The 27,395-nt window shown below is 43.8% G+C and overlaps 2 protein-coding genes across 4 annotated transcripts in view; one reads left to right on the forward strand and one right to left on the reverse strand.

Moving 5' to 3' along the window:
• PIGF (phosphatidylinositol glycan anchor biosynthesis class F) overlaps window positions 1–20,974 on the reverse strand; it is a 38,081-nt gene extending 17,107 nt beyond the window's left edge. The window contains exons 1-4 of one of the 3 annotated variants that reach the window (XM_081188842.1): window positions 20,879–20,974; window positions 19,208–19,465; window positions 17,524–17,615; window positions 16,400–16,516 (exon numbers count right to left, since the gene is read on the reverse strand). In XM_081188842.1, the coding sequence (XP_081044968.1) occupies window positions 16,400–16,516; window positions 17,524–17,615; window positions 19,208–19,435 (437 nt within the window). In that variant the 5' untranslated portion in view covers window positions 19,436–19,465; window positions 20,879–20,974. Of the gene's footprint in view, window positions 1–16,399; window positions 16,517–17,523; window positions 17,616–19,207; window positions 19,466–20,244; window positions 20,377–20,614 lie in introns of those variants that run through there. The other 2 variants (XM_081188841.1, XM_081188843.1) reach the window with 2 other exon arrangements.
• A 112-nt stretch (window positions 20,975–21,086) lies between these two features.
• On the forward strand, window positions 21,087–27,395 carry CRIPT (CXXC repeat containing interactor of PDZ3 domain). The gene is made up of 5 exons (XM_081188895.1): window positions 21,087–21,242; window positions 22,557–22,622; window positions 23,614–23,668; window positions 25,037–25,140; window positions 25,238–27,395. The coding sequence occupies exons 1-5, from the start codon at window positions 21,227–21,229 to the stop codon at window positions 25,300–25,302; spliced, it is 306 nt and encodes a 101-aa protein (XP_081045021.1). The 5' UTR covers window positions 21,087–21,226; the 3' UTR covers window positions 25,303–27,395.

Here is a 27,395-nt window from a genome sequence, read left to right on the forward strand (position 1 = left end):
TAAAGTGAATTCCTTTTAAAGCCAGACATCGTCTGGATCCTACATAACTAAAGAATACTGTGAGTGTCTTCCTGATTATAAAAGTAATCACAGTAGAACTTCTTAAAGGATCCTTTGCCCAAGGGGGGAATCATTTAGTGATTATCTTCTCAGCAGTGCTCTCAACACTGTGGATTTCGCTCTCTTTCTCAAGGTCCATCAGGCTGCATCTTTACTGCGTTAAAAGCAGCTTATGAAAATACTCCCATTTTGAGAGGCATTTGGAACATATGTTTTGCCTACAGTTTTACTTGGTTAATGCTGATTTAAACAGCTACTGAGGGTTGTAACTGCTACATTGCTAATATCTACAGAGATCAGTGGCTTTAATATTACCGCTGAAGTTCTTTGTTTAAATTTCTGATGTTTAATTTCTGCTTAAAATAGTTTGTATACAGTCGTGCCTCAGCTGCCGAATGCCTTGGGAGTCGAACGTTCCGGCTCCTGAACGATCGAAAACCAGAATTGAGTGCTCCGGTTTTCAAACATTATTTTGGAAGCCGAACATCCGATGGGGCTTCTGATTGGCTTCAGGAGCTTCCCACACCCAATCACAAGCCGTGCTTCGGTTTCTGAACGTTTTGGAACTCAAACGGACTTCTGGAACGGATTCCATTCCATACTGTATATGCCTAATGTTGTAAGCATACCCTCCAACATTCCTCTGATGAAAACAGGGACGTCCAATTCCATAAGAAAAAAGAATTTTATTACAGTGGTGCCTCGCAAGACAAAATTAATTCATTCCGCGAGTTTTGTCGTCTTGCGATTTTTTCCGTCTTGCAAAGCACGGTGTCGGGAAAGTTTTGGAAAAGTTTCAAAAATCACCAAAGTCTTTAAAAACCTCAAAAAAGGCTACCACACCGCGTTCTATGAGTTGCTCCTCAAAGTCAAGTCGCAACTGTATTAACGGTGTTAAGAAAAAGGAAACAAACTTGCAAGACGTTTCCGTCTTGCGAAGCAAGCCCATAGGGAAAATCGTCTTGCGAAGCAACTCAAAACCCCAAAAACCCTTTTGTCTTGCGAGTTTTTTGTCTTGCGAGGCATTCGTCTTGCGAGGTACCACTGTACTTATACGCCACCCATCAGACTGGGTTGCCACAGTCACTCTGCGTGGCTTCAAACAGATATAAAAACATAATTAAAACATTTTTAAAACTTCCTACACAGGGCTGCCTTCGGATGTTTTCTAAAGGTTGCATAGTTACTGATCTCCTTGGCTCCGGGGTCACATAACTCCATACCCTCCAACATTTCCCTGAAGGAAATAGGGAAGTCCTAAGGCAAACTGGGACATTCTGGAATCAAATCAGAAACCGGGATGGCTTCTGTAAATCTGTGACTGTCCCTGGAATACAGGGACACTTGGAGGGTCTGTTGTAAGCTGCTTTGAGACCCAGGTGGTGAAAAGCGGGATATAGGTTTTAAAAATACGTAAATATTGGCTGCGCACATTTGCCTCTGCCTCACCTGCAAAGCAGTACAGAAAGCTCATCAGCTGGTTAGAGTCCAGAAAGCCCCACAGCTGAAACAGCCCAGGGGCAACTCTGCGTCGTGGGATGTGGGCTGAGCGAACTGCAGATCAAATCAATGGGGGCAAAGCCTCACTCCTTTCAGCAAAGTAACAATAAAATTTCACCAGCCCTGGTACCCTTCTGGGACTCCGTGTGGCACCAGGGGCTTTTCCGAACCCTCGTGATTCACTGTTCACATGCTGCCATTCCTCCCACTGTGCAAGCTTTTTAATTAAGTTCAGCGGGGTATCAAAGGCTCCTGGCTGAGGAATTCTAGTCACATTGGAGGGAAATCTAATTCAAATCGTTGACATTTAATTAGATGTAAATCAAGATCCTTGCATTGTTGTCGTCCAAGTCCTGATAGAGACTTATGCGCAAGAACCACAAGGGACTGCCACTTCCTGGAGCTAGACCCAGATGTCTATCCACATGAGTCTGATGAGATTTACTTACATCAGGAATCGGATTTCACTTAAAACTGGTTTGGTTTCTTTCCGCCCCCGCTGAGAAAATTGCTGCTTATGTAACCATAGGATTTGGGGGGGGGGGGGTGAGAGAAAGTTTTCAAGTTGTCAGCTATCTAGGTGGCACTGACAATGGTGCATGGCATCTTATGCAATGGCATCCCATTCTAAACTGACATTCTGCGCCCTCTCTTTGCTTGACAGCAGGATCCTGTGACCATCCACATGTTGGCGGACTCCACCTCCCATCAGGCTCAGTCGGCAGAGCCAATGGGAGTTAAGAGTCCAACAGCTGGAGAGTCACAGAATTCTCCATCCCTGGCTGACATATGGAAAAGCAATGCGTTCTTCTATCCTTGCACCTGGAGCCGGATCATTTGAAAAAATGGACCAGCACCCCCCGAAATATCCTGCTGATTATCTCCAATCAGTTGGCAAAGCTCTTTTGCACATTGCACACTGAAGTGTGGGTGGTGGGAACACATGAAACGGCTTTCCATCGAACTGTGTGCCCCCATTTGGACCCCACCCTGCTGGTTAAAAACTTTTGGGTTCTGGCTGGCCTATGGTTTCTGCAGTTCTTGATCATTCTCTCCCCCCCCCCAAGCTCCCTCAGTTTCTGTCATGGATTTGCTTGGATGCAGAGGAATGGTGGGAGGTACCAGCTAGGGAACCCCCCAAGGGAACCCCCAGGGAAAGATGGCTCAGAGCCAGGAGACTGGTGGTGGGATGACCATGAGTGCAGAGAGGAGAGAGCAGACTGGGAGGAGGAGGTGTTGGAAGCAGAAAAGGGAACAGGGTTTGGTGAGCAGGAAGAGACAGTGGCAGAGAGCAGTTCAGACTCGGAGGCAGAAGAGGAGGAGGGCCAGAAGACAGATAGGCCGGCTGCTGAAAAAGCCATGAAGTCTCCCTCTCCTGCTGTGACCAGCTCCCTTCTTTCCTGGTCTCCTAGAACACGCAGAGAATTGAAGAGGGCAGAGCAGAGGGAGGTTGTGTGCAGGCGCAGTATGCGACTGCTTGGGAAAGACCCTGGAGAGGAGGAGTCTTAGGAAGTACAGTGGTACCTCGGGTTACAGACGCTTCAGGTTACAGACTCCACTAACCCAGAAATAGTACCTTGGGTTAAGAACTTTGCTTCAGGATGAGAACAGAAATTGCGCAGCAGCGGCGCGGCGGCAGCGGGAGGCCTCATTAGCTAAAGTGCTTCAGGTTAAGAACAGTTTCAGGTTCAGAATGGACCTCCAGAACAAATTAAGTTCTTAACCTGAGGTACCACTGTAGTGGGAAGATGGGGAACTTCAGTCCTCGCAACTGCCTTGTTGCAGCAAGACCTACTGGGAAGAGTTGATGGGATCACTAGGCTTGCACTGTTTTGGTTCCTCGAATAAAGAGTTAACTTGTGTTTCTTTTATTGCTGACCGACGCTTGACTGCAGCTCCAGAGGTTTTATTTACTGCTCCTGCCCATTTTGGTCTAATATTGTTTTCAATCATGCTTGGTTTTTTAAAAAATATATATATAGCTGTTTCCAACTATAGGCATTTTGCAAGAAATGGGAAGGAAACGACATTTTATTTTTAAGCACATAATTCACAGATGAGTGCACATGTGTATGCACACAGAAATGTAACATAGGGAATGAGCTGCACTTTAGACAGCCAATGTTTTGGACACATCTCTTAGGGAACACTGTAAACCGCGGACTGCAGATACCAATTTGGGGGAGGGCCATAGAAGAAGAAGAAGAAGAGTTTGGATTTGATATCCCGCCTTTCACTCCCTTTAAGGAGTCTCAAAGCGGCTAACATTCTCCTTTCCCTTCCTCCCCCACAACAAACACTCTGTGAGGTGAGTGGGGCTGAGAGGCTTCAAAGAAGTGTGACCGGCGCAAGGTCACCCAGCAGCTGCATGTGGAGGAGCGGAGACGCAAACCCGGTTCACCAGATTACGAGTCCACCACTCGTAACCACTACACCACACCTAACTCAGAAGCAGACCATCAGCTCTGCAAGCACAAGTCGCCTAGCTCAATCCTGAGCATCTCCGGGTTGGGGATGAAAATGTCCAAAACCCTGGAGACCTACTAACAGCCAGTGAAGACGATATTGAGCTAGATGGATCAATAGTCTGACTAGGTATAAGGCAACTTCCTATGTTCCTATGTCTGAAAACACAGGGCGATAGATATCCTTAGAAGGCTCTTCAATCCAGCTTGTACCAATTTTAAAGTAGTAAATAAAAGTAACCACAATGACTCTTAGCTGTCACAGAAAGTGCATCGTTGGAGCCTTCAGCGCTCAGTGTTTACAGACACTTTGCCATCTGGCTGCAACATTATTACCCAGGCTGTATGCACAGAAAGAGGGAAGATCCAACTTTTCTCCTAGCTCAAAAGCATTCACGGCAGACACAAAATAAGCCCAAATCACCAGGCTGGAATAACACTTCAAATTCCTGAAGTACAGCGGCGCCTGCAAAATCAGCTCCAGCATAAACAAACACTTCTGCGCAGACGGCAAGAGAATATCTCCTGCTTAGTCTGTAGCTGAATTTATCGCATTAGAGGCTTTGCTTAGACATGGTATCTGCGCTAACAACCGACTTTGGCCAAGGAAGAGAGAAGCAACCTAAGCAAAATGTCTCATTGTTATTTTTTTATACGTCAGACGTACACTGCAAAAGCCTTGCAGCATTTATAGCTCAGGTCCTGAAATACTTATTGCTTGCTTAGGTTTATGCACCTTTTTCATGACTAGACAACTGGCCAAAGCACATTCTCTCTCTCTCTCTCTCTCTCTCTGTGTGTGTGTGTGTGTTACATATGGTCAATTTCTATAATGGAGAAAACTAGCAACAACAGTCTGAGGATCCGAACTGCAAAAAAGTGTCAAGGCAGCTAAATGTGCAGATGACACAGAAACAAATCACAACGGCTAAAAATCCACAACAGATTGCGAGGAGCTGCAGAAAGCTTTCATAACACAGAGTGTGGGCAAAGAAACAGCAGCTGATACTCCAGGTGGTAATGGGGCGGCAGGGAAGACACACAAAATACATATACAGATTCCCCACCCCAAGTTTTAGCCTCTGAATTAGCAATTGCCACTCAGGAAAGAAATCCTGAAGTCATTGTGAATCACCCGGCACACTAGGGAAAGTCTTCTGCAGCAAAAGAGGGAGAATAACCTCGGATTTAACACCAATGAAGACACCACAAGATGTGACTCCGTAGATATCAGTGATGCATCCAAATCCTAACTACTGCGTCTAAGGCCACATTTACGCCATACATTTAAAGCACTAAGATGCCACTTCAGACAGCTGTGGCTTTCTCCCAAAGAAATATGGAAGCTGCTGTTTGTTAAGGGTGCTGAGGATTCTTTGGAGACTATTCCCCTCAAGCGGGTGGCGCTGTGGGTTAAACCACAGAGCCTAGGACTCGCTGATCAGAAGGTCGGTGGTTCGAATCCCCACGATGGGGTGAGCTCCCGTTGCTCGGTCCCTGCTCCTGCCAACCTAGCAGTTCAAAAGCACGTCAAAGTGCAAGTAGATAAATAGGTACCGCTCCGGCGGAAAGGTAAACGGCATTTCCATGCACTGCTCTGGTTCGCCAGAAGCGGCTTAGTCATGCTGGCAACATGACCCAGAAGCTGTATGCCAGCTCCCTTGGCCAATAAAGCGAGATGAGCGCCGCAACCCCAGAGTCGGCCACGATTGGACCTTAATGGTCAGGGGTCTCTTTACTATTCCCCTCACAGAGCTACAATTCACCAGTTCCCTGGGAACAGCATTCAAAATTTGCCAGGTGCATTTTGCACCTGTCTGTCAGTCGCTTGCGACCAAGTGAAGATGCCCAAAAGCCAGGATGGCACCTGATGTCTCCACCACCTGGAGATCATTGGATCTGAACTGTTTTCATACACCAGCAACATGTCCTGTAGAATTCTATCTGTTATATTTTATCTGCACAATCAGAATGAATTTCAGGAACCAAAAAGTCGTGTTGAAAAGCTGGCCCTAGGAAGCTGTCATATACAGAGTCAGACCCCTGATCGGTACTGTCTGGGCTGAGAGGCAACAACTCTCCAGGGTTTCAGAGTGCAGACATTCCCAGTCTTATCTGGTGACGCCAGGGATTGACCCCAAGACCATCGACATGCAAAGAAGACACTGCTACTGAGCTGTGCCCATTCCCCATGCCAAGGAGAAGCAAGGGCAAGCACTCCACTTTTCTCATTTTTTTATTTTTCTTTTGGCTCAAGAAGCAGCCAGTCATGCAAGTCCTCCCCTGCAGTCTGGAGGGAGAGAGCCCAGACACAGATTTACCACTTCACTGCAAACTAGACCATAATTACAAGGAGGCAAAGAAATACTACAAAAGACCCTAAGGACAAAAAAAGAGAGAAAGGAAGAAATGTAAAAAAAGAAATACATCTCACAGAGAAGCAAGAGATAGTACAGATTTAGGATCCCAGTCTAGTTTGCACAAGCACACCTGGCATCAACGATGCAACTAAATGGAAACGCAAGGCAAGCGCTTGGCATTGTCTCTCACCTCCACACAATATTGCTGAATTGGGACAGGGGAGACTTACTGGGATTTTAAAAGGCACGGGAGGGAGACAAAGGGTTGGAAATTTGATGATCAACAATGGTCAACTATGGTTCAGCTAAGCCGATGAGCCACAGCTGAGTTGGGATGAGCAAGTTACACAGCCTTATCTTTGACCAAGGAGTTGGGGACTTAACACTGGATGAGTTGGGAATCAGCAGGCTGAGCCAGAGATCCACTACCTCCTAAACTGCTCATCCTAGTGGAACCCGCCTGTGGCGTTTGCCCTCCTATGTGTGTGACATCATACTGGGTTCATAGGGAAAGGGTTAACTAATTGTAAAATGACTAACCAATGGGAACCCAGGGGGCAGAGTTAACTGTGTATAAGGTTTAAGCACAGAGGGGTTTTTTTGGGAGGAGAGAGTTAGTGTTAGGGTGGTTGAGAAGACAGTCTGGAGTTAGAAGAGACAGATAAGTCTGTGGGTTGGGCTAGTCTGGGGTGAGAGTGAGAGAGAATTTGTTAAGAGGAGTCAGTCAAACAGTTGAGAGAATCAGTCAGAAGGTATTAGGAAGGTATAGGCCGGTAAAGAAACTAAAGTTAAGGTACTGACAGGAATATTATTGGAGAAACCATAAACTTGTTAATGTTTGTAAAATAAACTTGTTTTTTTAGTTCACTTTTAACAACTGTCTGGAGTCAGTGTTTTACCAGAGAGTAAGTGATTGGTGGCAGCGGGGAAGCGAGCACAGTGGTGGCACAGGGATCAATAGAACGTTAAACGTTCGGGCACCCTGTGTGATCACCGCATCGCCATAAGGCTGCCTGCTAGGTAAGCGTTTATTGCTTCGAGTCATGCTGCCTGGGTCACCATGGGGAAAGGGGGGTTTCTTTAAATGGGGTTGGAGCAACTGTGCCTTTTCTTTGCTGTATTCCTTTTTTTAAAAAAGATAAAAAAATAAATAATTATAAAACAAAACAAAAAGTGAGCAGCTAGCCCGGGCAGGGGGTTGGAGGGAGGTAAGAGGTGAGAAAGGCAAAGAAGGAATCAAATAGCAGCAGTAACAATATCGCCAATTGTCTGTAAGACAAGCAAGGGCTTTTTGTGCAGCCTGCTATTTTCGCCAACAATGCTTGAGCAGTTTTCCAAAGAGGTTTCCCCTCCTGCCTCCATCAGCCCTGACAATCTCTTCGCAGCATTTCTTCCCCGCTCTGGGCTTGTGACAGCTGGCCATTAGCTTAGTGACACCGGTTACAATACAGAGATGTCAGAGCACAAAGCAAAGTCCAGGAGTGGCGAGCCGAAGGCGTCTTGTTCCTCGCAGACAGAACTACAGGAGACAGGAGCCGTGAGGAGCAATTATTTAAAGCACAGGATGTGGCTTATTTATATATAATTCTCTTTGTGTGCGTGCACAACACACTTAGAAAGACTGCACCAAACAATGAAAACTCTTAGCATTCTCTGTGCACACTCCATGCACCCCCTGCAAAAAAAAGGGTGGGGGTTTATTTTTAAACGTTTGAGTTCACTGGGACAGCTGGCGACTCCGATGACATGGAGTATGTGTGCAAAATGTCCTTTCCACACTACCAAACCACCCCCGTAATACTTGTGCCAACATGGTGCCCTGCAGACACTATTGGGACAGCAACATCCACCAGCCAGCATGGCAAATGACAGAGTCAGTAATCCCCTTTGGGGATCCCTGCCATAATACCTTCTCTCAGCTCCACTCCGATAGCAGGCAGCTCTTCCTACCTGCTCTGCCCATTCTTAGCTGCAATTCCTGCACTGCAGGGGGTTGGATGAGAGGACCCTTGGGGCCCCTTCTGACTGTACGTTCCCCATGATAGAGAAATGGAAGCTCCAGATTCAGAGGCAGCCTACCTCTCAACAAGAGGTGCTCTTGGACAAACCACAGGGGAAGTGAGATCGCCTTTGGTCTGTGCTTGAATAGCTAACGTTGGAAGCAGAAAGCTGGACAAGATGGAGGGAAGTCTTTGGCGATCACTCTTAGCTGAGTAAGACTGTCTTCCATAAACGCTGTTTTAACCATGAGTCCGTAAGTGACTCTGGAAGCCAATTCTGGATCCACATGTCCTTCCACAGTGTCGACATTGGTTTCTGGGCGGGAGTTGATCACGGTGTGGATTTGCCAAGCGTGCCTTCCTCTTAGGACGTTTCCCCCTTTCGTCCTGAGTTCGAGTGTCTTCAAATCCCATGACACCTTTGGTAAAGGCTGTTCTCCAACTGGAGCGCTCGCAGGCCAGTGTTTCCCAGTTGTCAGTGTTTATACTACATTTTTTAAGATTTGCCTTGGGACAGTCTTTAAACCTCTTTTGTTGATCACCAGCATTACGCTTTCCATTTTTAGGTTTGGAATAGAGTAATTGCTTTGGAAGACGATCATCAGGCATCCGCACAACATGACCAGTCCAACGAAGTTGATGTTGAAGAATCATTGCTTCGACACTGGTGAAGGAAGTAACTTACCTAAGACAATAGTAGGGTCTGAGTCCACAACACGGGTACCCAGTACATACCCCACCACTGTTGGTTTTCCCTCTGCTTTCTCATCCCATAAAAGAGTAAGAATTACAAGAGTTAGAACTCAGCTGCAGAGCACATACGTGGCAGGCAAAACATTGCTGGGTCAATCTTTGGCATCTCTAGATAGTGCTAGGAAAGACTCCTTGCTGAAACCCTGGAGAACCACTGCCAGTCAGATTATGCAGAGTAAGCTAGACTGGCCAAAGATGACTTGGCATATGGCATAAGGCAGCTTCCAATGAGAAAAACCCCAGTTTCTCTCCATCATCCATTAGAGTTATCTCCCCTTAAGACTTATCCCAGTAGCACCTGAATTCTACATATAAAAAATCAGTGTAAGGAGACAAAAGGTACTCGGATACAGAAACTTGGGTCACTGACTAATCAGCCCATCTACTTCCACCACCACCAGCCCTTCCTCACTCCATGCTGCCCAAGCTTACCACCCGTAGAGACAGGCAACTCCATTTTTGCACCTGAAAACATGTGCCAGCATCACCAGTCACGGAGCCTTTTTGAGTTCATGCTAACTGTGCAAATGTTTAAGGAAAACCTCGCCATTTTTGCCCTTAAAGTGGTGGTCATGCTGAATTGAGATGACGTGGGTGGGTGCACATTAAGACATAGTGCTTTAGTACACCAGCATACGTCCCAACAGGCCAAATCCAAATGCTCAATTGACTGCATAGTTCATCCACTAGAGACTTCCAACAAAATGCCCATATTGCTGGCTGGGGAACAGAGAATTCAGATTGTTCAGCATGTTCCGGCCAATGCCTTTTTATGCTTAATAGGGAGTTTCCAAATTGAGTGTTTTTCAGAATGCATTAAAAAGAACGCCGCAAAATCATTTCACTCCCCAACTATTATTTGCCACTGAAACATTATAGACTTTTAAGGGGGCAGTGGGAATTAAAGGTAATGGGTTGTAGTCCAACAGGTGTTCCATTAGCACAAGGACTTTCACCTGCACAATGAACATCTCCTGCCCTGACCCAATCTGTTCTGAGGTCTCCCCCAACCTACTGGAGCAGAGAGGGGTTACACAGGAAATGGAAGTTTATGGGATGACTTTGTTGAATACAACCCAATAAATATTTTATTTTTTTGCAAAGAAAACAAAAATCAGTTAAAGTTGAAGACTGTCAGTGAAACACTAAATATCTTGGGATAATTAGATTTAGTATAATAGAATGCTACCTTGGTATAATGCCAACTCTTACACAAATGTACAACGAAATAATAATTATATACAAACTAATTTCTGGGTTCCAGTTCCTGCTCCTCCCTCCTTCTTTGGAATGGCCAAGAGTTTTGCAGACACTTTTGCTTCTGTTTTAAACTAACCAGAACTTGTCATGCCATTGAAGCTGGACAAATTATGGTTAATCTTAACTACGGTTACAGAAAACAAAGCAACTTCAAACCGTACTTTATGAAGCTTGCTTGTTTTCACTAACAACAGTGTAGGGTCAGGACATAAGACTAAACTGGCTAATCTACATCAGAAACGGAAGCATCCATGCTCTTCTTGGCAGCTGCACCGGAGGGGGACAGGGCCAGCACATGATCCTCACCCTCGTAACTTTAAACCATGGTTTACCGTTATGTGCAAACTGGGATTCTTGAGTCTCACTAATGTCATACTCTAACATGGCCAGGGAATGGAGATTGGATGGGGCTATGTATGTAATGGGCAAAGAGCTTGGCAGAGAGGCAGAAGCTCAAAGTCACCTTCACCAGAGTAAGTTCTAAGAGACTCAGTGAACAGAGTAAGCTGGGGCCACTAGAATCAGACACCAAATAATCACAACCATGTATTGACTTGCTGGAAACATGAGCATGCCTTGCACCAAGTCATGTACAAGGTATTATTTCTGGTTGCCTTTAGTAACACAGCTCCTATCTCAGAGCTTTCAGTGGTAGATAGGTCCCTGCCCTATTGCTCTTGTAGCACCTTGTACCTGCAAGTTAATTTCCAGCTAACTTCCCTGTAAAGACATAGTCAAGTCTATTGCTAAGCGGTCTTCACTTTGAAGATAGCAGAGGCTACGCACAATGACTTATACGTTGCATCTTCTGCCATGGGAGAGTTGAGGGTCTTTGTTATTTGCTATGGGTGTCCTGCAACCAACTAAACATTAAGTGTTTTTAAAATGCCTGCCTTTGCCATTGTGGGAAGTTTTATTTTTTAGGCATATAGCTATAATACTATTCTACTGTTAATTTGAATATTCCTATATTTTAAATGACACAATATTTATTCGGGTAATTTTTCCTCGCCTGGAGAGATTCTACCAGAGTCATATCACCCCACGTGAGTTTGTCCTTCTGGCTGAATTACCAAGGAAGATACCTTACAGAGCTGGATGGCCAGAGAATGGAAGTTGGTAGAGTTATAACTTCATAATCCAGGTAGACTGCCAAACTAATGACTCCTCATAGTTACTGAAAGTCCTACAGTTTAGTGAAGAACGGTCCATTTTAGGCTGGTGACTGCTAAATCAGATAAAAATGTGTGCTTGTATCCAACTAAATCATACTTGGAGTAGAGACCCATTGAATTTAATAGACACAGCACAATTTTTCATGTGCGAGAACATCAAAACACACACACACCCCAGACTGTGGTCAACAGCACAATTTCTGCATCTGCCTTCTAGAACTACTGTACACACTGACCCCCCAACAGGACAAAGCAGTGCCTGTTTAGCAGGAGACACTTGTTAATTGTCACTACTTGAAGATGCGTGAAATAAAAAGGACAACTATTTGTTGCCGCTCTAGGAGGACTATAGCGAATGTATTCTGTAGAGACGATTCAAGTGGAATAATATGTCCCTGAACATATCTACCCAATCCAAACCAAAATTACACGATAACACCATTTGCTATTATCTTTGGTTTTTCCAAAAGCAGTGCCTAATGACAGAGCTGAGCCATAGCAACGTTGGAGCTGGGGGGGGGGGAGGAGAAATCAGAAAGTAGTTGTTGCACTCCTTCTGTCACAGAACAGCCTTCTGCTAGCGTTTCTTGAGATGACAGATGACTTGTTAACAAAAGCACTTGTTAACAGTGATTCTGACAGGACCAAACCACGTGTGAGGCGGGGGACAAGGGGAATATCTCGCCACTTTTCCACCACTCTAATGCAGCTGCCAGGCGGGGAACCTCCAGATTTTATCACAGCAGCTGTAGGAGCAGACAGAGATGATTCCTTCTCCTCAGGCAGTTTGCCTAATCCAAAGCAAGCACTTCAAGGAGAGGTTGGGGGTGGGGGCGGGAGATCCATAGCAGGAGGGAAAGGTTAAGCAGCCAGTGATGGGAGTTTCCTAGAAAATTCTGAAGTGGAACATTTTCTGGAAAATTATCCCATGTAAATTTGCTTAGGGCAAATTTTCTTTCTTTCTTTTTCCAAAAAAAAAAAAATATTTCTTTGGTTTTTCAGATAAAATTTTGACAGTTACATATCAAACATAAATAATAAAAACAAGAAACCAAGGAATCTCCTGGGCTTCCATCCTCTCCTTTGTGAGTCCTTTTATTAGTAATTCCTCCTGCATCTTTTATGATGATCCAAATATTTTACATCTCCGTTGTGTCCAGAATCCACCATTAAACTACAAGTGATATTCCAATCCTACTAACGATTTTAGAATCATAGAATCATAGAGTTGGAAGAGACCACAAGGGCCATCGAGTCCAACCCCCTGCCAAGCAGGAAACTGTTTAACTGTTTACAATGGTCTTTAAGATAAGTTTTAAATCAGGAAGACCAAAATTTTAATAAGGAATGGGGGAAATCGCTTAGGGCAAATTTTCAGCGTGAACTGGAATTTTTTCTGACACCCTAGAGCAGCAGAGGGGCAACAGGCCTGTGCCCCCCCCCTTTTGAACTGGGAGAACAAGCTATGCCCACTTTCTCTACATGTGATGTCATATGCGGTATTAGGTGTGGGGCAGATGAAGACATGGCTGAGCTGAAAGGGGACGGGCAGGAGCCGCCAATCAGGTGGCCAGTGGTGCCTGCAAAGCACTGTCTGCCTGGCTTTTTAGAGACTCCGGCAGCCAGATGATTGTCAGATTTTGCAGAGTGCTACACCCCAGGGCTTGGCAAGGCCTAACAATGAGTTGCTTGTCAGCATCCTGTGGGTTGTGCCTTTGCCTGCAGAGTTTGATTTCAAAGTGTGGGGCTGAAAGCCGGCCACCTGATGTCATTGTGATATCAGGCAATTGGCAAGTGGGTGGCTCCGCTCACCTGTCAAATGTGACTCACGCACAGTGTGGGGACATAAGGATCCGTCCCACTGGCAGCATACCCCACCCCCCACCTTAGCATGAAAACCTCCTGTTTTGCAAAGGCCTTCGGAACTCAGGAAGGAGGGATAAAAGAGGTTTGCAAGATAGGATTTCAAATTGTCTGGGGACAGGTTTTTATTGTATTTTTTGTCCTAAGCTACTGGAAAGTCTGATGGGGTCAATTTAAGCAGGGTGTAATTTAAAACAAGAAGAACATCAACAACAAAACTCGGCACGCTTGTGTTCAGTCCCTCTTTCCACCTGATCAGTCATGCAACCAAAGCAGTCTGCAATCTTTCCTAAAACATTTCTTCCAGTCTCTTTTCCATGCCAATATTGAAACCCTATTCAAATGTAATAGATGGAATCCTTCAGCAAAATAATAACCTGTTATTTCCTTGTATTTGTAGCCTGCCTTACTTCCATCTTGAACCCCAAGGTGGCACAGATGTAGTTCCCAGGCAATAACCATTCAGGCAATAACCAGACCCAATAGACTTTTCAGACTGCATCAATTTACTCCACCCCTTTCTTAAAGAGCACCCAGCACCCAGAAAATAAAGCTAAACATTCACCAAAAGTGTCAAGGCATTGGGGTAAGGGTGAGAACTGCTTACTTGTTGCTATTTGCCACTTTAAAAATAAGAGAGGTTGAAATCCCATGCTAAAGTTATACAGCGTCTGTCTATGTTTGCATCTCTCTATTAACAATAGACCAGTAGTGGTGTATGGAAGTGAAAGCTGGTCCATAAAGAAGGCTGATCGCCGAAGAATTGATGCTTTTGAATTATGGTGCTAGAGGAGACCCTTGAGAGTCCCATGGACTGCAAGAAGATCAAACCTCTCCATTCTTAAGGAAGTCAGCCCTGAGTGCTCACTGGAAGGACAGATCGTGAAGCTAAGGCTCCAATACTTTGGCCACCTCATGAGAAGAGAAGACTCCCTGGAAAAAACCCTGATGTTGGGAACGATGGAGGGCACAAGGAGAAGGGGACAGAGATGAGATAGTTGGACAGTGTTCTCAAAGCTACCAGCATGATTTTGACCAAACTGCAGGAGGCAGTGGAAGACAGGAGTGCCTGGCGTGCTCTGGTCCATGGGGTCACAAAGAGTCGGACACGACTAAATGACTAAACAACAACAATTAACAACAGAATAAGCACAGGCACAAAATGAAGCAGACTCAGTGGATCACATCTAAGGAGGAAAGGCTGTAGCTCAGTGGTAGAGTATCCGATTTGTATGCAGATGGTCCCAGGTTCAATCCTTGGCATCTCAAGGCAAGGCTGGGAGAAACCCTTGTCTGAAACCCCCAGAGAGCTGCTGCCAGCCAGTGAAGGCAGTACTGAGCGAGATGAACCCCTGGTCTAACTTGGTATGTGGCAGGTTCCTATCAGAAATATCACTGATCACCAGACTGCGACGTTCTGCCTGATTCAGCTCAATAGCAAGCCTAGCTTTCTAAAACGGTGTGATGATTTTAGCAATAATTACAGCCCTTTCATGTTTTGGCCTTCAGGAATGCAAGGACTCCCTTTTATCCACGTCAATACACACAGAGAAGAACGTAAAGGAAACAAGGCAAACTGTGAGAAAAGCAAGCTTGATCTCACACTTTCTGGTTTGATTCCAATCCTTGAATTTCTATTTAAATGTTTCAAGCTCCCCATCCCTGCTCAAAATGAGTTTTCAAACTAACATGTACCACATTTCTCCAGTTTTCCAAACAACAACAAAATCCAACAATGGACGTTTTAATAAATTTAGACAATGTTTTTATTAAACCGATCACCCTTGGGGAATAATCTGCTGTGCCTTTTCCACCCGTTCACATGTGGTCCTTTCTTCAGAAGGTTATAATCATACGAGACTGCATTGAGGATAATGATTGGGTGTTTAAGAGATGTTAGCTACACTCAGCTTGTTTTAATCTTAGTATTTAATTGGATTTAGCAGAGTTTCCTAAACATAAGAGAAATACACTCGTGGTAATGTAAAATTAGGAAACTGGCTCATTGGTATTTAACTCCTGCAAAATTATTCAGAACATATAAAGGCATTCCAAATGTTTGCTGGAAGTGTGAAAAATATGAAGGGAGATTTTACCATGCTTGGTGAACACATTAAAAAAGCTAAGAAATATTGGATACAAATCATACAGAAGATTACAGAAGATTTCAACTGGAGCCAGAACTTTTCCTTTTAGGACCAATGGATATATAATTAGAAAAGGATTATGGAAGATTATTTCATTAAATGATTACAGTAGTGAGATGTTTATATGCACGAAGATGGAAAGATTTATCATTACCTACTATGGGGGAATGGTTGCCGAAATTAATGGACTTGGCTGACATGGAGAAGCTGACATGTTTAATTAGAAAAAAATCATTGTTGATGTTTATTAATGACTGGAAACCCACTATGGAATTTTTGCATGAAAAAGAAAGTGAACTTGTGATATCTGGGTTTGAGGATTGAAGAAAACACTGTTTTATAGAAAGTAGAATAGTTGGGGGTTACCTTAGAGTGAATGTTTTGAATACTTTTTTTATATGGCTGACAGTCAAAGAATCAGAAGCCCTATTTCCCCCCTTTCTCTTTCTTTGTTTTTAATTAGATTGGCTTTTTTATCTTTTTGTGTTACAAAAGATATGTTGTATTTAATATTAATCTTTGTACAGTGGACGCTCGGGTTGTGAACGTGATCCGTGCGGGATGCACATTCGCAACCCGCAGCGTTTGCAACCCGCTTCTGTGTGTCTGCACATGCGCAAAGCGCGATTTAGTGCTTCTGCGCATGCGCGACTGCCAAAACCTAGAAGTAACCCGTTCCAGATTTCGGCAGTCCACAACCCAAAAAAACGCAACCTGAAGTGGACGCAACATGAGGTATGACTGTATATCTTCTTTTAAGCTTTAATAAAATCTATGGAGGAAAATAGTAAAATTAGGATACTGCATGCAACTTACCCGTTTTTACTGAACACCCTGAGCCACATGTGGATGTTTGGCCCCAGCAAACACAAGCAGTGCAATGTAGTAAATGTGGACAGAAGAACTGCAAATAGGAAGGTCTCCAGTACTGACCTGGAAAAAAGGGAGGCAACAGCATATGGGTCAGTGAAGCTCTCTTCCAAGGTCTGCCTTGGCAAACTCAACAGAAAGGATACTTCAGTGTGGATTTCAATTTCCCTAAGTTCTGTAATAGACAGAGGACCACACTCCATCATGGACCACCTTCCAGGGATCATATGTGAGTAGTGAGTGGGTCCAGAGCCAAAAGCAGACAGAGTAACAAGTTTTCTTTTACCTTTACAAAGGACACTATAGACAAACACACACACATTCATTCATCCATACAAGCAAGAGGCATCATCACCCACTCATAAGATCAGCTGTGCTGGATCAGGCCAAGGATCCACCTAGTCCAGCATCCTGTTCCCACAGTGGTCAATGAGAGGAACTCAGCACAAGAGTATTTTGCTCTCCTTCAGTTTCCAGCAACTGGTATTCATAGGCATATTGCTTCTGCCGGTGCAGATGGAACATAGCCATTATGGTTAGTTGCCACTGGTGGCATTGTCTTCCATGCATTTGTCTAATCCTTCCAAGCTGGTGGCCAAATTCCATAGTCTAATTATGTGCTGTCTGAAGTACTTCTGCTCGTTTGTCCTGAATTTTCCAACATTCCGTTTCACTGGGTGTCCACAAAATTTAGTGTTATGAGAAGGGGGGGGGGGGCTTTCCTCTTATCCACTTTCTCCTCACCAGGCATAATTCTGAACACCTCTATAATGTAGCCTCTAACCCCCCTATTTCCAAAACTAAGAAGTCCCAAACGCTGCAGCCTTTCCACCTAGGGGAGTTGCTCCATCCCCTCGACCATTTTGTTGACCTTTTTCTGAACCTTTCCAACTCTACAAATTCCTTTTTAAGGAGAGGTGACCAGGCCACTACACAATACTCCAAGCAAACGCCTGGGTCTGCTATGAAGTATGCAAACTTCGGCAGACCTGGGTCCAAATGACTCAGTACAGTACAGGACATTCGGCTTTGTGATTTATGATGTGTGTGTTTTGTATAAAGCAACTTACTCTATCAGTGGTGCTCCATAAAGAACAATTATTCCATGAAATAGGATGCAAGACATGAAGAAGTATACACAGCATCTTAGAAACCTTGCTACCTTTGAAAGAAAGAAAAAAAGAAAAATTATATAGTGCCCATGGCGCACATGACACTTTATACAAGCAGGGGAGGACAGGTCCCTGCCCCAAGAAGTTTACAATCTAAAATTTGACACAGGGCACAACAACATAGGAGGGAGAAGCAGGGGTAAACAATACCCAGCTGTTTCAGCTGCATGTGCTTAAGCCTTGTAGTATTATTGACATCTGGCTGCATTCAGCCAAGTTCTGCTCAGGTTAGATCCACTGGAATTAATGGGTGTGACTAATTTAGGTTCAATAACTCCCAACTGGTCCTGCTAGTTATGTCCGTTAATTTCAGTGGGTCTTGCCTGAATAGAACTTAGTTAGATGAGAACGCTTTCTGGGCACCACAATTTAAGAATGATACTGACAAGCCAAAACATGTTCAGAGGAGAGCGACCAAGATTATCAAGGGTCTGGAAACCAAGCCCTATGAAGAACAGTTGAGGGAGTTGGATATGTTTCGCCTGGAAAAGAGGAGACTGAGAGGAGACATGAGAGTCACCTTCAGATATCGAAAGGGCTGCCACATGAAAGATGGAGCAAGCTTGTGTTCTCCTGCTCTGGAAGGTAGGACACAAACCAATGAATTCAAGCAACATGAAAGGAGATCCCGACTCAACATCAGGAAGAACTTTCTAACAGTAAAAGCTGTTCAACAGTAGAACAGATTCCCTCGGGAGGTTGTGGACTCTCCTTCCTTGGAGGTTTTTTAAGCAGAGATTGGATGACCATCTGTCATGGATGCTTTAGTTAAGATTCCTGCATTGCAAGGGATTGGACTAGATGTCCCTTTGGGATCCGTTCTAACTGTATGATTCTATGAATTCTATGAAGATGCACAGCAACTACTTTTGTTCATTTTGCAAACAGGCATGTGCCAGTGAAGTCAAATGGAACACACATCAGCAAAAACCACACAGGGGAGAATGGAAATTATTGAGATCAAACAGGGATTGGCCCTAGCCTTAGATCAGGCATAGGCAAACTCAGGCCTCCAGATGTTTTGGGACTACAATTCCCATCATCCCTGACCACTGCTCCTGTTAGCTAGGGATGATGGGAGTTGTAGTCCCAAAACATCTAGAGGGCCGAGTTTGCCTACGCCTGCCCTAGATCTATAACCTTTTTGATAACTGAAAAGTCAAAGAATGCAACACGGGAGTAAAAAAATATCAAATATTATCACTGTAGTCCTAGACCTGAGATTAGGACCATGAAGCAAAGAGCCTTGTGTTGTCCTAACCTTGTCAGAGTCCTACCTTTGGGACTTCAAAGTGCCCAATCACCTGATGTCTGTCCATCTGTCAAATTTGGCCCATGAGCTTAGGCTTGCAAAGCCAAAAAGATTCCCCAGAAGTACTCAGTTCAAAATCTGATCTCAGCCATGAACTTATCAGGTAGCTGGAACTACAGCTCTACTCTCCCATCTGGCATACCCTACAGGACTGTCTGAAGGACTGCAACAAAAAATGTATGAGATGCATATTTAAAAGATGTAAAAGGTACTAAGTGTTACTAGTATATGACATTCCAAACGTTATGTTTTACCAAGATTAAAACTTACCTTATGGGCAAGTGAAGTTCTTCTATTAGATGGATTCGGTTTAAGAATGAAATACAAGACTATATTTACAGTGCCGACACTTGCTGAACAGATGGATAACCAAGTCAGGTGTGTTCCCAAGATTGAGAAGTTTTCCAAAAACAGAGAAGGAGTGACAGTTGCTACAATAATGGAGAATATACAGATAACATTGGCAGTCAGCAGTCTTTTTATTTCAGATTCTTTCATGGTGCCTTTAGTCCTGTCTTCAATTTCCACCTGTTGAGAAGCAAATTAAGGTAGTTATATTCTTGTACAAACAAACGAAAAATTTCTTTCTGCAATAAAACATGGCATTGAAAATGTTGCATCTCTAAATCTATAGGCATTTCTACAGGCACCTTTAGCTCAGATTTAGGTTCACACAAGAGTCCTGGAGATATCAACAGTAGCAGCAACAGTAGATGAGAACCATACAAGGTGAAGGAAGGGCTAGGTAGAATAAGAGAAACTAGATGCAGGATGAGGAATAATAATCATAGAGGGCTACAGGCTCCACAAAGGAAAATTGGCTCTGTGGTCCCAGTTAAGCTGATTCACATGAAAAAGATCACAATGATTTGAAATGAATGGTCACTACTGCTTCTCAGGCCCTAAACATCCACCTGTTAAAAAGTAGTTGCCAGAACAGTGACTCAACCCATCTCTGACCACCCTATGCTTTGGGGTGAATTAATTCCAACGCACCTTTGCCTTGGGCAGGATCGGAAAAGACAACCACTTCGGATGCAGAGTCACAATAGAGTAGCTTGCTCTTAGGAGGATGCAAGTCACTGGTGCAGGCTATGTGTATGCATGTGTTAAGCATCATTATGCCCTGGCTTCGCATTGAATGTTTTGAGTGTGCCAAAGGGGGCTTGTTCTTTTTTATTTTGATTATATATTTTGTGGCTTTATATTTTGATTTTGTTCTGTGAACTGCCCCAAGACCTCCGGGTATAGGGCAGTATATAAATTCAATAAATCATAATCATAATACTCCCCTTACAAAAACTCACCTGCACTACCAGGGGTTCCTTTCGGAAACTTATCAAGGGTTTTCCAACACGGCAGAGGAACAAACAAGGAGACGCCAGCCTTCCTGGCAGTTCCTTCCTTCACTCCACCCTCCCCTGCACATACAACCGAAGGGAAGTAACTGGGTGTGTTCTTGGGCAAGCCTGGGCCGACCTTAATGGCAACCTACTGGCGGATCCCTGGGTGATTTGCAGTTAGATCGGCAACTCTTACAATTGAATTTTGATGTCAGTAAGAAAAGTTGTCCGTAGAAAACAAAACACTACTCTCCTACTTGGCTGCCTTTGCGTCTCTGGCTGGTTTTTAGAATCGGAATCTTGCCCCTGTGGCGGCTCAGGGTGCATGACCTACCTGGACCTGCGCATGCAGCTTCATCCCAAGACACGGCTCCCGAATCCCGTGTTTCCCATTGGCAGACCTTGGGATTCTAGCAGGAAGGGAAGCAAAGCCGGTCCTGCAAGCCTTGAGCTCGCCCACGTCTGTCCTCTAGGGAGGGAACTGCGTAGAAGAGGCGAAGGGGGTTCGTCGCCGTCCACAACCCCGGAGACAGGGAACTGGGTTTCGGAGGAGAGGAGCCGGGGTGGGGGTGGGGGTTGTCACCTGCGTCCGCCTTACCTGCTCGTCCTCTCAGGAGCCAGTGGGCGGGGCTTCGCAAAGACGGCCCTCCGTCACCAGGAAACGGCCCTCCATCCTCCTGCAGCCGGCAGCGCCAAGCACCTCAAGTCGTGTTCTCTGTGGCGTCACAACAAGCGGCCCGCCCCTATTTTCATTCATCTCAGCCAATGGGCGTGCGAAAGGGAGGGAAGGAGGGAGGAATTGGGAGAGCGGCGGTTGAACCCGGAAGAGGAAGTGCCGACGCTGAGGCGGCTGCCGGAAGTTGAAAGGACCCGACTCGGTTTGTTTTGGTGGCAGCTGACGGGGACGGCGCTTCTGTTCCGCAGGCTTCGTCGCGGGTGGTTCGCCATGGTGTGCGAGAAGTGTGAGTTTCTTCAGGGAGGGGGCTGAAGGAACGGTTGGGCGAAGGTTAGCGGAGAATGTGACGTCACGGGGCAGACGTTTTGAACGGCTGTTGTTTTGAACGGCGGAGCCTCCGCGCGAGAGACCCATAGAGCGATGCTTCTCAGAGAGATGGTATAAGGAGGCAGTTCTGGAGTTTGGTGTGCCCCTCCTCAAGGCATCGCCCTACAGAGGAGGAGGCGTCTCTGTATGAGTCACCGTTCTGGCTTTCCTCCCTTCCAAACATAAGTTAGAGCCCTGCTGGATCAGGCCCTAAGGCAGGCATGTCCAAAGTCCGTTTCGGGTGGGCCTAATACTGCCCCTGTGGCAGTTTATTTCCTGGGGTGAAATCCTTTAAAAACCCCAACAACTTCAACCCTAAAAAAATAAGCTCAACAACTTCAATCCTAAAATAATCTTAACAACCTCAATCCTAAAATAAGCTCAGCAATTTTGGGGTAAAATCATTAAAAAGGTTAACAACTTCAATCCTAAATAAAGGTCAGCAACTTTGGTCAGCCCTCAGGGCCCTTCACTTCATCAGATCTGGCCCACTTTGAAAAAAGTTTGGACACCATTGTCCCAAAGCTTGCCTGCTCCAGTATCCCATTTATTTACAGGGGCCAACCTGCTTGGCCCTCTGCATCAGTAACTCATGCAGAACCACAAGTGGATTGGCTGCTGATGGGCAAGTGGTTTCTTAACTCATTTACACACTGAAGCAAAACATTTTGAGTGAGGTGTGCCTCCAACTTCTATTCAGTAAAAGCGTGGGGGTGGGGTAGGTGTTAACTGTGAAATCATGATGAGGTGCATCATGCTATTGGTGTTCTGAGAATTCATTGTTCATTTATTAGGCAGGCTGGGTGCATTGACATCTAACATGAAAGGTTAAAGCTATCACTGGTTACTAACAATGAGGTATGCCTCTGAATACCAGTTGCTGGGGCACAGCAGTGGGACAGGGCTCTTGTTTTCATATCCCACTTTCATGGGAAATAAGAGTGCTGAACTAGTTGGTCTTTGGTTGGATCTGGAAGGGTCCTTTGTATGTTCGTTGATGATGACCACTCAGCCTGGTAGGCTACATGAGCTTTGTTTATCAGCTATGGATGTCTACTTTTCAAAGGTATTAGTAATAGTAGTGGATTAATAGAATGACCTATACCGTATTACCCATGTTCAAATAGTTGAACTAATTTGAAGGTGGGCCTAATGAAATATGTGGTGTGTTCTCAAAAGACTTCCAAAACATAGATTGGAATATCACAGCCTTTGCATTTCTGTTTTTCCATAGGTGAGAGAAAACTTGGTACTGTAATTACACCTGATACATGGAAAGATGGTGCAAGAAACACCACAGGTATTTCTAAATACTACCTAATCACTTCAGTAGATATTCTTTCTAACATTTATTGATAAGCAAACCTTGAAATGTGAGTAGATTACCTTCAAGGTGCATTATTTTTTGCAATCTTATTTCAGATGCTTATATGCAAGTGTTTGTCTCATTTATGTTATGGTCCAGAGATGCAATTTGCTACAGATATGTTATTTTGATGCCAGTAGCAATTTACTTAGGCTTAGGCAGGGTAACAAATAGAAAAACATGCCTCCCTCGTGCACCCACACACCCCACACCACTCTGAGCACTGCAGACTCCTTTCCAATATATACTGCTTTGGCCCTGCTTTGGCTCTTTGGGCCGGGAAAGATGGCCCATACAGCTGCCAAGAGAGAAAGGGATGGCGAGAAATGCAGTTATATAGGCATCAGGAAATGGAGAAAAGTGGACAAGTGGGACATACTTATTACTTGAAAGTTTTTTTACAGTAGCACAGAATTTGGATGATTCTTTAAAGTTCTTTTTAGAACTTCCATCAATTTTCTCATTCATTGGGTATTACTCATTCACTCATTTTATTTTATCAACTCCAGTGGCAGAGATCCCACTGCCCATCTCCAGGCTCAAAACAAGGGTAGGAAAACTCCTTGTTTTCCTGGAGAACCTCAACAGGAATCCTGGGTTTGGTGCCAGTAACCTGGGAGTTAAAAAAATATGTCTGTTAAACTTTAATTGATTTAATTAGTTCAGTTATTCAAAGAACATTGAAGCTCTAATCAGAGCTAAATTCATGAAATGTTCCGATTGAATCATCTGTATAAAGGCAGCATATTTCTGTAAACATACATCATATAGAATAACTGGGCACCTTGCACACATGTATTCCCCCCCCCCAACCTCTTTTTTGGTTGTATTCTTTGAAAATAAGGGATTTGTGAGCACGGGTCTTAATTTATAATAGTTTTGCAAATTATGTATATCAAGCAATAAACTTATTTGTTCTTTTTAGAAAGTGGTGGGAGAAAACTAAATGAAAACAAGGCATTGACATCAAAGAAGGCAAGGTAACTGAAGTATTAAATTATCATTATCAACATCATCATTACCCACTCTTCACATGCAGTTCCTAGGGCAGCTTGCAGAAATTAAAATTCATGATGAAAACAGCTAAAACAAATTAGGGTCACAGAAATAGAGTGGGTCCAGAAAAGACACATATCAGTTGTCCAAAGGCCTGGGTAAAGAGGTGCATCTTCAGGACTTCCTTGAAACCTGCATAGTGAAGGTGCCAGATGCACCTCTGTGAGGAGGGAAAACAAAAACTTAGGGGCTGCCATAGAGAATGCCCACTCCTGGGCCGCCACTACACTACCACCCAAATCTCAAAGGGTGCTGAAACTACTAAGAGGGCTTCCTTTGTTGATCATAACAGGTTAGAGGATCTTGTCAGGAAGGTGGTCTCTCAGATATTTGGGGCTTAGTTTGTTTACGGCTTTAATAACTAGCGTACGCACCTTGAATTGAGTCTGGAAACAAGCTGGCAGCCATTGCAGCTGTTTTAAAAGATGGGCTTTGTGAGTTTTATAAGCATCCTCAGCCACTAATCTGGCTGCTGCATTTTAGACCAGCTGAAGTTTCCAAGTCATTTTCAAGGGTAGCACCACGTGGAGCACATTGCAATAATTCAGTCTTGAAGTTACCAGAGCATGGAGTACAATGGCCAAGTCATTTCTGTCCAAAAAGGGTCTGTAGCTTTCCCCCCTTCCCTCTGCACACATACACATATCACCTTACTTTATGCCACCTTTGCAGCCAGCTATTATGGCTGCCATTGCTTCTTCTTTGTGGGCACCAGAAATGTAGCTAGAACAGCTGTCAGAGCAGAGATGAAACAGATGAATGGTGAAGGTGCCATGAGATTCTGGAGAAATGTAAGACGGATTGGGAAAGACCCATGGTGTCCTTTTTGAAACCAGTTTTCAATCTTTTCTTCTCTGCCTCATGGTCCTCCCAGCTGGAGCGTGGCAGAAGTTAAATGCAGCATTAGCAGTTGACTTTTATATCTCATTTACAAAGCACTTGACTTTCAAACCATTTTCCAGTATCAATTATGCAAAAAATCTTCTGGGCAGGTTTACCTGTTTTGTGCAAGAGGTGTGGTAAGAAACTTTTTGAAAAACATGTCAAGTATACCTACATAGTGTAAAGATGTTGATGTGCAAACTAGTCTACATTTGATAAAAGCTGAAGTGAGAATTGTGTCTGATCAGCTTTGTAACTGGGAAATGGCTTTTGAAGATTTTGTTATCAGCCAACTCTGTCTTCTCTCTTGTCTTCCTTCCCCCATCCTCATCTGCTCCCAACTGTATGAAAGTATGTAGGAAAGCTTTCCATGAATAGGCAATTCAGTTACCTTTTTTCTTTCTTCCTAGGTTTGATCCTTATGGTAAAAACAAATTTGCAGTATGCCGAATTTGCAAAAGTTCAGTTCATCAGCCAGGCTCCCACTACTGCCAGGGATGTGCATACAAAAAGGGTGAGACATTTGGCATCAATTCTTCTCTTGTTTAGTTGTTTTTGTACTTTTGGACTAAAAGAAAATGTTTCATTCTCACTGTTCTTCTCATTATTAGGCATCTGCGCAATGTGTGGGAAGAAAGTATTGGATACAAAAAACTACAAGCAAACATCCGTTTAATTATATACTATGAACTTTTTCTTGACCAGCTTTACTTTAAAAACAGTTATCAACATTGGGGAAAAATGTAAAAGATGGCAGACACCGTCAGAATTTGCATGGATCTTTAGTTGCACTTTGTTAGCGCTTATTGTAGACCTGGTTAATTGGTCCAATTCATACCTATATAAATTTATAATAAGAAAACTGGTGTATTGGCAACTTGATATGGTCACATTTGCCATTTGGCGTTTTGATCTACTGATATTAATAGTGATCTGCTAGTGACGCTTAATGGTATAAATAGAAAAAAATGTTTCAATTCATTAGGCTAGTTTTGAGGAAAAACTCAAAAAAGCCAGCAGACCAACTTTTTTCTTCACCCCACTGCTATAACAAGAATTTGTAGATTGCAAGTCTACCAGCAGAGGGATTGATGAAATAAAACGCATAAAATGATTTGTTTTTTTAATGTAGGTTTACTTGCAAATTTATAAAACGATGCACAACTTGGAACTCACCAAGCCAACCACCAGGAGCTCTGTAAGCTACCCGGTTTTGTTGCCTGCCTATAACTGCAAAAACAAAATGTTCTCAAGAAGCTGACAGGTTAAAATACATGGTTGGTTAGGGTTGGCTTCATTCAACTAGGTGAGTCCAACATTCTTAGAACCTGGTATATAACAAGTGTGCTATCGTTGCCAGCATTATTTCCTTTAATCTGGTTTTGCTGGGGTGAATCTTGAAGTCAAATGAAGAAACCTAGCATAAATTAGCCTTTAACTTCATGTTTCAAAATTGGTGTTGGGGCATTACTTGCGCATGGATGAAAAATTGTATATAAAGTGTTTCCATTTTGTTGTGCTTAAAAAAAGAGGTGACTGCCATATAATCTTGGTTGAGGGTGGTATTAGGGTGTTCTTGTATGTTATTTTTGTTTCTTAGTGTGTTATTCTTTGATCTGTTCGATAGTTGATACATCCCTTGCATATTGGTGTTGCCATGCTATAGACAATAGAAGCAATAATAATCCAGGATTTGATTCTGAAGGGGGAAACCCACCTTGGTCTGGCTAGATGTGGCAGCAGGGCATACCACTTGCCCTCTTGCCTGCCCCATACTTTGGAGTTCACGTCAGAGGCTATTCTCTGGGAGTCATCCACCTTCTGAGGTTAGAGAGGTGATGGCTGAAGAGAGGGCCTTTTCAGTAGTCTCACTCCAACTCTAGTATACAGTCACCAAGAAAGCTTGCCCTAGCACCTACTTTCAGTGCCAGGCAAATATATTTTCTTTTTCAAGGTTCTCAGCACCTTCTGCATATATATTTATTTTATCTTTCTGCTTTAATAATCCTTGGAATTTCAGTTCCTGGTTTAATTTCTGCTTGAGATGTAAATGTAAACGACAGAACTCAGATGGCAGAAGACTTGGACCAGATCAATGCAAACATGTTTCAGAGCTCATGTGAAAGTTATTCTGTGGGGCCGGAACAGCAGCTTATTTGTAAAATGTTTTCAAAATAAGCACTTTGACCTGAATGCCATGTTGATTAGGGAACTTGGAATCAAAACTGTTACTTGGATGAATATCAGTTATTTCATGGACAAGGTGCGTAAGTGCAGTGTGAACCACAACTTGCTATCTCAAACTTTGTCCTTCCTGGCTTGTAACACCTAGCAGGAGAAATTGGCAGGCCTGGTGGACATGATAGTCATTGCACTTTTTGTAGCAGGATTCATGTTGGTGTTCTCTGAAAGTCATTGGGCCCCTCAATAAAAAATCCTCCCCTGTCCCTGCTGATCTGGGCAAGACTATGTGGCGGGGGTTTATGATCAGAGATTCCTATGTCCCCCTTCCCTATTACTTTTGAAGACTTTAAATATCTTTATTTTCTTATGCTTTTGGTGGTTGAATTTTGGTTCTTGCTGTTTACTGATTTCACTGGTTGTTCCATTATTTTATTGATGAAGCAGTTTGTACATTTTTATAAATTTATTTTAAAAATGTAACTGCAAGGCAACATTCCTAAACACTGGATTGAAGTGTTCTGGAATTTAAATGACGTGTTTGTAAAAAAATAAATGCTGACCAAAAATGCTAAATGTGATTGTAAA

Source organism: Podarcis bocagei (genome assembly GCF_964188305.1).
Source record: "Podarcis bocagei genome assembly, chromosome: 3".
NCBI lineage: Eukaryota > Metazoa > Chordata > Lepidosauria > Squamata > Lacertidae > Podarcis > Podarcis bocagei.